At 40.3% G+C, this 12,840-nt stretch overlaps 1 protein-coding gene across 4 annotated transcripts in view; it reads right to left on the reverse strand.

The window, feature by feature from the left end:
- CACNA2D1 (calcium voltage-gated channel auxiliary subunit alpha2delta 1) overlaps positions 1–10,485 on the reverse strand; it is a 512,561-nt gene extending 502,076 nt beyond the window's left edge. For all 4 annotated transcript variants that reach the window (XM_044245916.1, XM_044245914.1, XM_044245915.1 and 1 more), the window contains exon 1: positions 9,997–10,485. In XM_044245916.1, coding sequence (XP_044101851.1) covers positions 9,997–10,091 — 95 coding nt within the window. In that variant the 5' untranslated portion in view covers positions 10,092–10,485. The remainder of the gene's footprint in view (positions 1–9,996) is intronic.
- Positions 10,486–12,840: the final 2,355 nt, after the last annotated feature.

Here is a 12,840-nt window from a genome sequence, read left to right on the forward strand (position 1 = left end):
TCTGACTCTACTCATCTCTTGTTACAAAGCACAAGGGTGGTTTTTCCACACTGAGCTGGGACCAGTGAGATCAAAACTGATTCTTAGATCCACTGACATTTGCGATCCAAGCCATTCATTCAGTCATCTCGGACACTCAGGGAAACGCTGTGATGGCAGCTGCGGGTCATTCCCAGATCCTTGGGAGACCTGAAATGCCTTTTTTTTTTTTTTTTAAAGATTTTATTTATTTGTCAGAGAGAGAGGGAGAGAGAGCGAGCACAGGCAGACAGAGAGGCAGGCAGAGGCAGAGGCAGAGGGAGAAGCAGGCTCCCTGCGGAGCAAGGAGCCCGATGTGGGACTCGATCCCAGGACGCTGGGATCATGACCTGAGCCGAAGGCAGCTGCTTAACTAACTGAGCCATCCAGGTGTCCCCTGAAATGCCTTTTTAAGGAGCAACCAGGGTCAGGCTTTGCAGGAATATTGGGGGGGGGTGCAATCTTATCAATCTCATTGTTTTGTTTTCTTGACAAAGATCTGTTACAATTCAAATTTCTTCCCTGTGCTGAATATTGGATATGGGGTTGGGTGGGAGCACTTACAGGGTGGGGCAGTAAACTACCCCAATCTGCCAAATAACAAATAAATTGTGTTACTGGCCAAAGAAAGAACTATTTGCTCTTTTTTTTTTTCTTTTCTTTTCACTGATATCTTGCAACATCTTCCTACAATAGGCATATGCATATATTAAAATCTGCAAAACTACACAGACCTTCATGGTAATCTGTCCCCAAAAAAAGGTAAAGAAAAAAGAAAAAGAAAGGAACCAAATGTTATTGTCCAAAGGGAATCCAGTGGTAAACTAGAGTTTTGTTACTATCGAGTCAAGAAAGACTCTAGTTGGTATAACTCAAAATTTGAACATTGCTAATGTATATGTATTACATTTCTGAATCATGTCATTCCTTTTTGAGAATGGAATCTGTAATCTGGAGCATTCCTTCAAAAACATCTCCAGCAAATTAAAAGTGTATCTATCCTGTTCTCCAACCATCTGCTTTAATTCTCAAGGCTGTTTCATATTTCAGAAGTTACTTTGTAAGACATTGTTCTTCCTCTTGATCCCTTCCTCACCTGCCTCCGTCAGAACATTCTCCCATCAATCACAGCCTCTCTCGGCTCTTTCATCTCTGCTGTTTGGCCTTCTCCCTCTGATAAGCCCAAATCTCCCGTCTGGTAACACTTACCTAGTTGTCTCTACAACCTTCCCCACCCTCCACAAGCCTTTTTCTAAGAACTGTCTCTTGCTCTATTCATAGTAATAGCAACTGGCCTGTTGCAATGTAGAGCCTCACCGGGAGATGGTACCAACGTGTGCGGGAGCGACCCAACAACCCCAGGCAACCAGAGTCCTTTTTACAAACCCCATCTCCCAGTCACAACTGAACGGGTTATAGATGGCGAACCGGCCCATATTCAGAATATCGACATACCTTGTTTAGGAGGCTATGTTTGGGACTAGGACTCTAGTCTCAACCTGGTTCAAAACTTCAGTGGAGAAAATGTAAGCCCTCACAGCTATTCAGTAAACACCGGGAAGCAGAGAAAGCCGATTTGCAGTCACAGAGAGGAAAGAAGACTTAGGCAAAGAAAACCAGAGACGGGAACGAGAGATGATCCTGGTGGCAGTCCCACCCCCTTCGGCAGTTGTTGGCACATACTTGACCTTAACTCCCATCAGGGATCGTCCCTCCAGCCACGACCACTAAAAAATATTTCCCCTTTTAAAATAGTCCTATGGGTTTTTACTATGTACAATTCCAAATTGCTTGATAGAACTCTTTATTCTGTAAACAAAAGAATGCCAAATCCCTTAAACTTCCTTTCTGAACGAATTCTCTCGATCTCTCCTCCTCACATTGCAAAATGCCTTTCAAGTACCTGCACTTGCTGTTATAATGCCACCGGCTACCAACTCCTCAAGGCACCGAAACCACGCTTCCTTCTTCAACAGTCTACTGGAACTGTGCCTTATATTATCCAAGTCCCCTCCAAATACCTATTTCTAACGGCCTAACAGTCATCTACAGAGACCCTGCAAACTCAAGATGTCCATTAGTGAAACTACTAGTACTTCCACCATTCCTCCTGTGTTCTCTAGTCTACCAAGTTCAGTGTAGCCTGGTTTACCTGATAGGGCTCTTAGAATCACCTCTGACTCATCTCTTCCTGATTCCTCAAATCCCATAACCAAGAGCACCTGAAATTTTACTTCTGCCTTATGTTTCCCATCTGCTCTGCTTTCCCCTCACCACTATTCTTTTTTGGACCTTAGGCATCTCTCACTCTGGGAATGATGCAATGGTTTCCTAATGGCTCCCCCTGTCTCCACTTCAATTACGGGCTCTCTTGAATCTATCATCTACATACTGTGATTCAACACGTATTACTTTTCCTTTTTTAATTTTAAAAAACCCTAGGATGAAGGCCAACATTGTTTGAGTATGCAGAGCTGGGCTACCATAAACGTCCACATTGTTGGGAACGCTGCCCATCCCCCACTTCAGGTCTTATAAAATTACAGCCCTGATGCAAACATTTTACAACCCAGACTCAAACCCAGCAACATCTCTTCCCATCTGGAAGCCCTATGCCTAATACAAAATAGATGGTTTTTCTTCAGCATGCTATGTGCTTTTCCTTAGTCATGCTCTGACAGATCCCTGGCTCCTTTATAGCAGGTTTGGAGATGTAAATGTCTTCCTTGGGGACTCTCTTCCTCACTTTGGATATTCTGCATGTAGTTCAGTGCACTACATAATTTATACTGAATACCAATACCTGCGTTAATCATTAAATTACATGTGATGTTAAAAATACTCGAATCAGGAGACATTTAGAAAAAAGCGCCAAGTAAAACATAATGTGTACTATGTACTCAGAAATCCGAAGCCTACCTACCTGCAAGGTATTTCATTCTAATTGTCATCTAATTGAAGAAATTTACTTCTGGAATTTCTTTTTTCATGATCAGCACTTAAGCTTTTAATAAAGTGTTATACTAATATCTCTTATCTAATTAACCATTATGCCAAGGTTTTCTTTAAAAAGAATTATGTTTAATTGCTTCTGTATTTGAGATCTTGACAACTGTATGGTCTTTGATTTTTAAGGTGAATGCCCATATTATAAATATTTAGGTTTCTATAAATGAATATGTTCAGGAAACATAATTTCCAGGATAGCCACGCTCAGTTGGCAAGTGGTGGGGGGGGGTGGAGAAAATTTTAAGATTACCAGTAGCCCCTTTAGCATCCTTAATGTAAATTCGCATCACGTGTAAATTGGAAAGCTCCTTTGTCTGCCCCTCGTACCCATGCATCATTTCTCATGGTATTTTCACCACAACACCTCTTGATCACTTTTCTAAAACAGATTTCCTGAGTGTGCCTAAGCCCATTTATTTTACTGAGCCATTCTTCCTTTAACCCTCAAAATAAGACATCATTAATGTCTAAACGTCCCTTTCCATAGCCTGACAGAAGGCACCTTAGACAGAGAACAATTTTATTAGCTCTTTCTCCTCTTTCCCTAATTATCCCCCAAAGTAGGCGGGAAAATGTCAAAAGAAACAACTGTCTAGACTGTTTGACAATTTTGGTAGAAGTGTTGATCATGTATTCCAGATTTATCTGTGCATCAAAATCCCTCAACAATTTCCCTATAGAGACAAATGTCCGAGGATAAAGAGAAAGGCCCCTGAAACTGTCAAAGAAGATTCAAACAAGAAGGTCCTGAGGTCTGGTCACAGGTCACTTGGTAGAAAACAAAGCAAAAACTCCCCGTTTGATCAGATGTTAGAGACAAATAATAATAAATCATGATTAAGAGTAAATGCATAGCTGTATGAAAGAGAGAGAAGTAGCAATTCATTGTTTGAAGAATACAGGAGTTATTTTTCCGGTTTGCCCAGAGACAACTATAATAAATTTTTAATGACCCAGGAAAAAGAATTTTCAAATTGACAGTAAGATCATGCCCAAATCTGAAGCCTTTAAAATGGGCAACACCATTATTATCCATTGCCATCATTTCTACTTTCAGTTGTTCTTCCATTTATGATACAGAATTTTAAATGTATCCTAATTTTTTTAATCCAGCAGAAGCATATGGTTAAAAAAAAAAAAAATCAGCAGAAGCAAATGTTAAAATAACATTTAGCCAGAAATATCCCGCATTCATATTCAAAGAGAACTTTAAATATTGCTTCATATGCAACAACCTGATCCTGCATTATTGAAATTAACTGTAAAAGTGTGCCAGTTCGTTGAGGCCACAATATCAATCCTTTCCTTGTTTATGATCTTGTTAAAATCTGTATAAATGGCAATTTTAAAGGAGCAATAATACTGAATTACTACAAATTATATAAACCTGTAACAGAATTCTAACAGTTTATATTTTACAAATAAAAATTTTTAAAACTGTTCATATTTATACTTTACTCCTAAAGCATGTCACACCAAATATGTTTAAGTCTCACAAATTTCTAAGTATCCATATCTAAATGGCCAAAATAAAATTCACTTAGTATGCAAAGGTCTTTTAATAGGTGCCCAACATTTAAAAGCAGTAGTTTCTTTCCCATACTTATTTTGCTAAAAAAATGGCAAAATCATACTTTGTTACTCATCAGTTATGTTACCAACTCATCTCTATAGGACCTGAGCATTTCAAGCTACTTTTGTATACAGTATCTCATTTGATTCTCTTCACAAATTATTCTGAAATGCTAGTGTTATAAAAATATTTTGAAAGAGATTCAACCAAGAAAAACAGATGTGGATTGGCAGGAATCTTCAAGCATACATGCCTGTTAATAAACTTACCTCACTGACATTTTTCTACCCTAGCAAACCACTTGAAGAAGGTTAAAAGAAATACATGTGTGTGCATGCAATGATAAATAGATACATAAAAAGAAAATACCACCTAATAAATAAAATACTGTAATACAAAGTAGGCGAATTATCTATGTATGCAATGTTAATATTTTAGACCCTGAAGGAAAAGGTAACTACATTATTTTTACGAAGTACTACCATTTTTATTTCCATTAACACTGAAGTCAATTGCCTTTTTCTTTCAAATCTGTCAACAATATGACACAATGAGTTTCATCATTTGGGACACACACACACACACAATAAATCACGCATAAGCTACATGGTTTACCATCTTGATACAGTTCAAAGTTTACTAGAAAGCAATCCTATGAAAGGCTTGGGGACATTGGGTACTAGACATAAACAACCCATGAAAAGAAAAAGTGGCTGACACTGTGTGACACAGTGTCTGATGCACACATGAGCCTTAAGTAAATGAGGACGGATGTGATAGAACAGAGCTCCTTCCCCACGGTGAACAGCACATATGCTTTCCTGAAATACTACAACAATACTACTACAAATGATGGAAGGCTAACACTTTAGTAATAACAAAATGTTACTTTTTTAGAAATACTGAAACAAATTCTGACTTTTTCAAACTCTTATCAAGTATGTTTATGTTGGAACTGATTATGTCTATACAAGTAAAAGACTGAAGGAAATCAACAAATCAGATGATTTCCCTAAAATATACTTCACTTTATTTTAACCACTTAAGTATCCAGTTGAAGGTTACAAACAGTGCAAAGACACTTATTAGAAAATAAGATGTGCATTAAGAAGAACAGATTACTTTCCTGGAAATCTGTAACTGTATTAAAAAAAACAGGGAAAGAAACAAAACTTCTGTGTGTGTGTTTTATAGAATGATATTCCAGAAAACATATCAATTAAATAATACCTTGTTATAGGTACAATTTTTAACTCTTTAAAAATTCCTAAAAGCATTGTTTTTTCTTACATATAGTTATAAACCTAAATGGTAAATGAGAATACCTAATTTGCGTATGTTATGTATATTTTTGCAAAACCTTACAATGTATAAATCCGAGAATGAAAAGCATTTTGTTTTTTTTTTTAATCAATGTTAGAGAAATAATAGGAAAGTCTCTGTACAGCCAGAATTTCTTTGAAAAAGAGGGGTAAAGTTTCTATTTTCAGAATGAACAACTTGCTATAGATTTTAATTTTAGATGCACTTATTAAATTATAATTAAACTAGTAAAAGCCATACTAAAATAATAAACATATGTTTTATTTCCTTTTTACAAGCCATAATAAGCTTAGATTCTTATACCTTTCCAAAATGCTTTTTAGATCACTTCCATCACACTCTGCTTAATGCTCATTCAAATGCCGATCCAAATAGCTACACATATATCCACGTATAAATATTAAGATACCATGTTGCTACTTATCTGAAAAACATACCTACTGTTGCATATTTTAAAAATACACCTGTGGAATAATAGATGTCTTATAGTTAAGCTTATGAGAACAAATTGAAGACCTGAGAAAGGGATTTATTAATGTCATTGTTCTTGGATTCTAATTTATGCTTTTTACCTCATATTTTAGCTTAAGGCACATTTTCTTTTACATGTAGTATGTGAATAGACATTGTTAAGCCCAATGAAAATAATTATATCACTTCTAACACGTGAAAAAGATACCCATTCCAATGTTATGACATAAACTTATTTTCTACAGCCTTTAAATATAAATTTGTCTAATAACAGAAAAAAAAATTATATCTGAAGTATTTAAACCCCAAAGTACTATTCTTTCATGAAATATATCTATTTCCTGTAGATACCTATAATTCTTATTAATATATGTATTCTATTACACAATTTATATTAAAATCCCCATATAACAATGGGCTTTCAGCCAATTATTCTGACTGATTGGTGTTATGATATGACTTAGATAGAAGTTTAACCTTAGTAGTAGTTATAACTACAGTGACTTTTTATTTTTTTAAACCTGGATTTGTAAATAGATTCTAAAATAAAGAGCAACAGAGTTAAGTTAACATTACAATACTGGCTAACATACGTATTATTCTGAGTTTTAAAACAAAAGTATTTTCATTTACGTGCTAAGAAATTATTTCTAGAACAAGCAAGAACTCCCTATTTGAAAACTCTGCCTTAAACTACCAATATAACGTGTGCATACTATAACATCAAAATGATGTGATTTCCATTTATATATAAACCAATATGCATTAGGTGGTTGATACCATCTGGCATATTTATGATTCACACTTTATTGAGACAATCATTTCCAAAAGAAAGGCCTAACCTAGCAAAAGAACTGTATCAAAATTCTTTTCTTGGTTGGGGGAGGGGAACCTTGTAATTTTAGTGTTAGGTCTTAGAACAGTTTAACTACACTTAAATCCAGAAGAATATGCTGTATGAGGATATACACTAAAGCAGGAAAAATTTAAAAAGAAATTTTAAATGACACATTTGTTTTATTATAATAAAACATAAACCTTTAATATTACTGTAAACACTACTTAAAATAATTAAAGCTTTGTATTAGTAATTCGAATTCAGGATTCACTCCAGTGAGTGCACAATTAATTTTATACTGTGTTGATGGCATGTTCTTCTTCTAAAACTGATACTGCTTTTTCTGGGGAAAAATAAAATTGTCAAAAAAAAAAAAGAATTTATTAATGATTTCCAGAGAAATTTATATAAAGAATGTAATAGTTTGCCTTTAATGATACTATACTCTTTGTACTGAGTTTTTATAAGCTTGAAATTTTTCCCAAGAGTTGAGATTTATCATGATAAACACTCGATAACAATTCTTTTCTTGCAAAAAAAGCAAATGGCACGGCCTTGATAAAATTAACACTGCACTTTTTTAAATTTCATAAAGTTTATTCAGAAACCTAACTAGAAGTACAAATGTCAACTATCATTTCTCCTCTCCTCAGAAGACGGTATTTTAACTTTAGAAATAAATGACTGAAGACAACACAAGACTTACATAAATAGCGTTAATGTTACCTACAGGAGACTGACTTAGCTCTACAAACTCTTTTATTAAGCTTTCACTCTACAAAACTATTGATGTTTCATATTATTTATAAAATACCTTAAATTCCCACTCTTAAAAAATAAAATTTTATATTCTTTCAAAGGAAAGAAATTGTGGTTTCCCAATTCCTATTTTTCTTCACTATTTATTTTCTTTCTTGTCTCCAGTGAATCTCTGACCATAAACACTAAGCTATTTTAATTTTTAGGAAAGAATTTTTTGCAGATGTCCTCACAAAAAGGATCTGTACATTAATATTTTACAATGCCATGTTCAGGAATAAAAGGTTGTATTTTGTTGTATCTTTAAAAAGTCACAGTTTCACCCAGTGAGGGGAATGATGCATTCCCTCCAAATGAAAGAAATACTGATAAATTGTCAGTTAAAAATGACACGTTAAAAATATGTAAACTGCACACACCGCGTCCTTTTTAAAGAGCCACTTCTTTATTTGATACAAATGCAAGCGAGTCACTTGAGTTCTCGCACTATAGGCCAAGCTACAAAAAGAATAAAGAATTCAATCAATAAAGGTGTAATTTCCTAATAAGAGTGAATAATTTTGAAGCATCTTTAGAGTAATTCTTAGCCTATATATTTCAAAATATCCACTTGGAACACCCTGCCAATTAAAGAAAGATCTACAGATGGCATTTACCCTTTCATTTCATCACAAAAAGGATCTGCAATCATTTTTATGGAAGATTATCTAAAAAGGAACATGACCGTAAATCAATGACAAAAAATACTCGACACTCCCCTTCTCCGGGTGAGAATGTGCATCCTTCGGATTCTTGCACTGACACCTAATGTAATAAATACTTTAAGCTGCATCTTAAATAACGCTGCAGGGTTTCAACTGGTAAAGGTTCACTATTAGCATCCACCCAAAACTCCAGTATTGAGCACGCAGCCAACAAAGGACAGCAAATAATTCCCAACAGCAGAAATACCGGGAAGGCTACCTTGGGCTTTGTTTTTGTTATGTAAAATGCATTAAAGTGACTCATCCATTTAAGATCACCTACTCTTAGAAGCTCTAAAGTAGCTTTATGGACCAAAATAAAAGCTTTCCCAAAATGCCCGATAGGCTCTTCATCGCATTTAAAAAACGTGTATATATTTTTATGAGCTACTGACTTTGCTTCTTTTTTTCCAGCCTAAGAGAAAAGAGAATTATTTTTCATTCCCTTCCTGCCGTGAGACTATACAGTTACCTCTAAAAACTCTATTTTCCAGAACAGCTGCGAATTTTTTAAGTTATTTTAGAAATGTGAAAAATAAAAAAAAATTGCAGGCGACTCTGGAAACGTTCATCCCTTCCTCAAAGAATAGGTTCTACTCATTCTAAGAACGGGAACAGTGTGTCTGCCTGCACTTAGATGCTCCAGATGAAGGATGAGGGGGTTGGATGGCGTGGTCCCGGTACCTGCAAGCCCCCGGAGTGGACAGCACTCGAAGCTGCGCCGAGCGAGCACTCCTCGGATGAGACTGTCAAGTGCGCCCAGTAATTTGAGATCTAAATGAGTTTGGGCACTACAGCAATTAGAGAGCATCCCCCAGGCCATGCGCGGGAGAAGTCCATCCTATCCTGGCAAGCGTGAAATCACCTATTTGTAAAACACCCAAGCAAACACAACTTTCCCCCCCCCCCCCTGGACTGGGTTGGAGGACAGCGGATATCTGGCTGGAAACTTTTTTCTTCCCAGTACAGCTAAACTCCTTAAGTCTAAAGAATCCTTTCCGAGACGGGCTGAGGCGCCGCGACTCGTCGGCGGACGTTTCCCGGGACAGCCCGGCCCCACCGCGACACCCGAGACGCCGGTTCGGCGCGCATTCCGGCGGCAAGCGGCGCGCACCTCCCGCTCGGCCTCTCCAGATCCGAGCCCCGATCGCTCCCCACCCCCACGGGTAGAAAAGCCCCGCGCGTCGGGAAGCGTCCCCGCGCCCAGCTCCCGCGGCACCCCCCGGCCCGCACTCCCGGCCCTCCCTGGCCCGCCGACTTACGTGACGGCCGAAGGGAACGGCTCCTCCGACGAGGGGCCGATCAGCCAAGATTGGAAAAGTGTCAGAGTCAAGGCCAGCAGGCAGCCAGCAGCCATCTTCGAGATCGAAGATCAATCCCGCCTCCCTCCCCAGCCGGGGGGAAGGAACGGTGCTGGAAACCGCGGGAGGAGAAGGCGCCCGCTCTGCCCGGACCGCGGACGTCTGGAGAGCTGACGCGTCCGGGGCTGGGGCGCGGACTGGCTCGGGGGGCGGCAGGGGCGAAACCCGGCGCGAGGGAAGGGGCGGCGGCGGGCGGACCCACTAGCGCGCGTCGGCTGCTCCGCGCCGCGGCTGCCGCGCCTCCGCCGCCATCAAGGGCGACTTTGGAAACAGACCTGGGCGAGTCCGCCGGCGCTCGCGCGCTCTCGCTATCTCAGTGCCTCCGATTTCCTCCCTGATTTATTCCCCCGATTGACGGGGGAGCGGGAGGAGGCGGAGGCGGGGGCGGAGGAGGGGTGACGGCGCTGGGGAGGGGGTGGGGGTGGATGCGGGAATGGGGGAATGGCAGGCGGAGAGACTTGTGGCAGGGAGAGGCTCCGTCTGGCTTCTCCGGGCAAGTCAGAGGGAGGTGGCTGGGGGTGGGCAGCAGGAGGGCTGGGCGTCAGAGCAGTCGGGCGGAGACGGGCCCGGAGCAGCCCTCCATACAAGGCAGAAAGGAACTCCCAAAGTCGGCGTCGGTTTGCTCCCGCCGCCCGGCGTGAGGCGGGGGAGCGGACCCAGCCCTGCGGGGCTCCCGGGGGACAGCCAGCCGCCCAGCGGGCATCCACAGGCTGGAGAGCTCCAGCCGAGTACTTGGCTTGCGTCTTCGGGGGTTATTTTTGCACAGGCAGGAACGTTCCCCCAGCCCTTCTCCAAGGCGCAGAATCCACTGCCTGCCTAGGAATCGTGGAGAAGTGATTTGACAACAAATGCAGGAGGGGGTTGTATTTGCATTTTAAAGCACCGCTTTCGACTCTACCAGGTGGCACTATTTATTTGCCCCGGAGTGCCAGAGGCTAGAGCCTTTGGCAAGGCAGAATGAGAGTCGTGCCAGCGGCCCCACGCCCAAGTAGGGCTCACCTGGCGAGGACCAAACCTCAGGGCCCGGGCTGAGGACTGTCAGAGGAGGACCTGACGCTGTAAAAGCTTTCCAGACCTGCCGTTCGGTAGGACGGAGTGGGGAAGGGACGAATTCTCCTTCCCGGGAGGACAGTGCTGCCAAGGGCTTTTTAACATCCTAGTGAGACTACCTCCAAAAGGTTCAAAACGCCCTGCTTTGGCCCCTGGGCTGCCTTGCCTTGACAGGGCTGCTGCAGGAGTGAGTTCCCTTGGTCAGTGTGAAAGCACGAAAAGGGTAGGCAGCAGGAACAGGTGGCAGTTTGCGAAATGGACTTGAAAGGCAGAGGAGGGATGGGGGGGGGGTATGAGCTAGGGAGCAGCCGTATCAGACCAGTTTCACCTCCACCCTCAGGAAAAGCAATGGTGAGGCGAGCTCAGCCCTTCTAAAAAGAGCAGAAGGGTCTTGGATTAGGCCTCTCCCTAGGGCACAGGCCTTCCAGAAGGAAATGGTGTGCCAATGGTGGAAAGGTTTCCTTGAAAATCTTAAATTCTTAAACTCCCTATAGTAATGTATTGGAGCACTTTTGGCAGGAAGTGAAAAGAATACCATTCCTGATGGGAAAAAATGACCATCCTGCATATGGGTAAAACCTGTAATTATGAGATGGCAGTAAGATTTTTTTAATTAGCTCCTTTTTTAGTTTCACCAGGACCTTGTGAAAGGAAAAAGACCCTTATTAATTCAGAATTGATTTTCCAGCTTTCTGAGGGCAGCCTCCCCCAAACAGAGAAGACTTACTAGCAAAAATGTTAAAGTGTATGTGATTTCATGATTCTTGACCCGGTGATGTTTTCTTCTCCCTTCCTCCTCCTTTTTTGTGCCTTATTTGTTTTCTTTATATGCTCTACATCTCTAGCTTGCACTCTGTTTCTTTCTTCCTATTCTGAGTGGCCTCACAAAAGGCCCCCCACAGAGACTTAACTTGGTTTGTTTTTTGCTAAGCATAAAGAGTGTGGCCATGGGAGCTGGCAAATGAGAAATGAAGTGGATGTAATGGGATTGAGAACTAGAGCTTGGGAAGGATATTTTATGTAATTGAAGATGGCCTTCCAGTCCAAATTTAGATAACCAAATAGTCAAGCCCATCATTTTTTGCTTCAATTTTTAATGATTCAAAAGCAGATTTTCTTTCACAGCATGGGGATTACGAATAGCAGAATTAGATGCCCATTACTGTCTATGTGATATGTTGGTATCATAATAGCCTCCCTACATAAAAATACTGTATTATATTCTGTCAATTATTTCAGTAATGACTTCAGATTTCCTACTAAGAAAGTGCACCATTTCCAATTTATATCTCTAAGAGGAAGAGCTTAAAGAGCAAAAGGAATGTAATAAACTTCGAGAAGGTAAGTCAGCCTTCATTATTTGTTGGCCTTTGAGCCAAATCTCAGTTTCTTTGGGTTCCTTTGATGAAGCACTGTGTTCTCTAATACCCGAAATTGATGAAGAAAGATACTGCTTCTACAGGTCTTAATGAAAGTGCTGGTTATCAACTGTAAGCCTAAATCATTGCTTATTATTCTGTTGCGAGGTTTGCTATTAAATGCTTTATTATCCTAAACCTTTCTAATGAGGATATTCCAAGTGTGGCTTGTATTTCTTATGTATGGTAACTAAAACAGGATCATTTTCACAACATAGCATTACGTGTCTATTGGGTTAGCCATAGCCTTGTACAATGCATTGTTTCAGCTCCGTTC

This window comes from Neovison vison, chromosome 4, assembly GCF_020171115.1.
Source record: "Neovison vison isolate M4711 chromosome 4, ASM_NN_V1, whole genome shotgun sequence".
Classification (NCBI taxonomy): Eukaryota; Metazoa; Chordata; class Mammalia; order Carnivora; family Mustelidae; genus Neogale; species Neogale vison.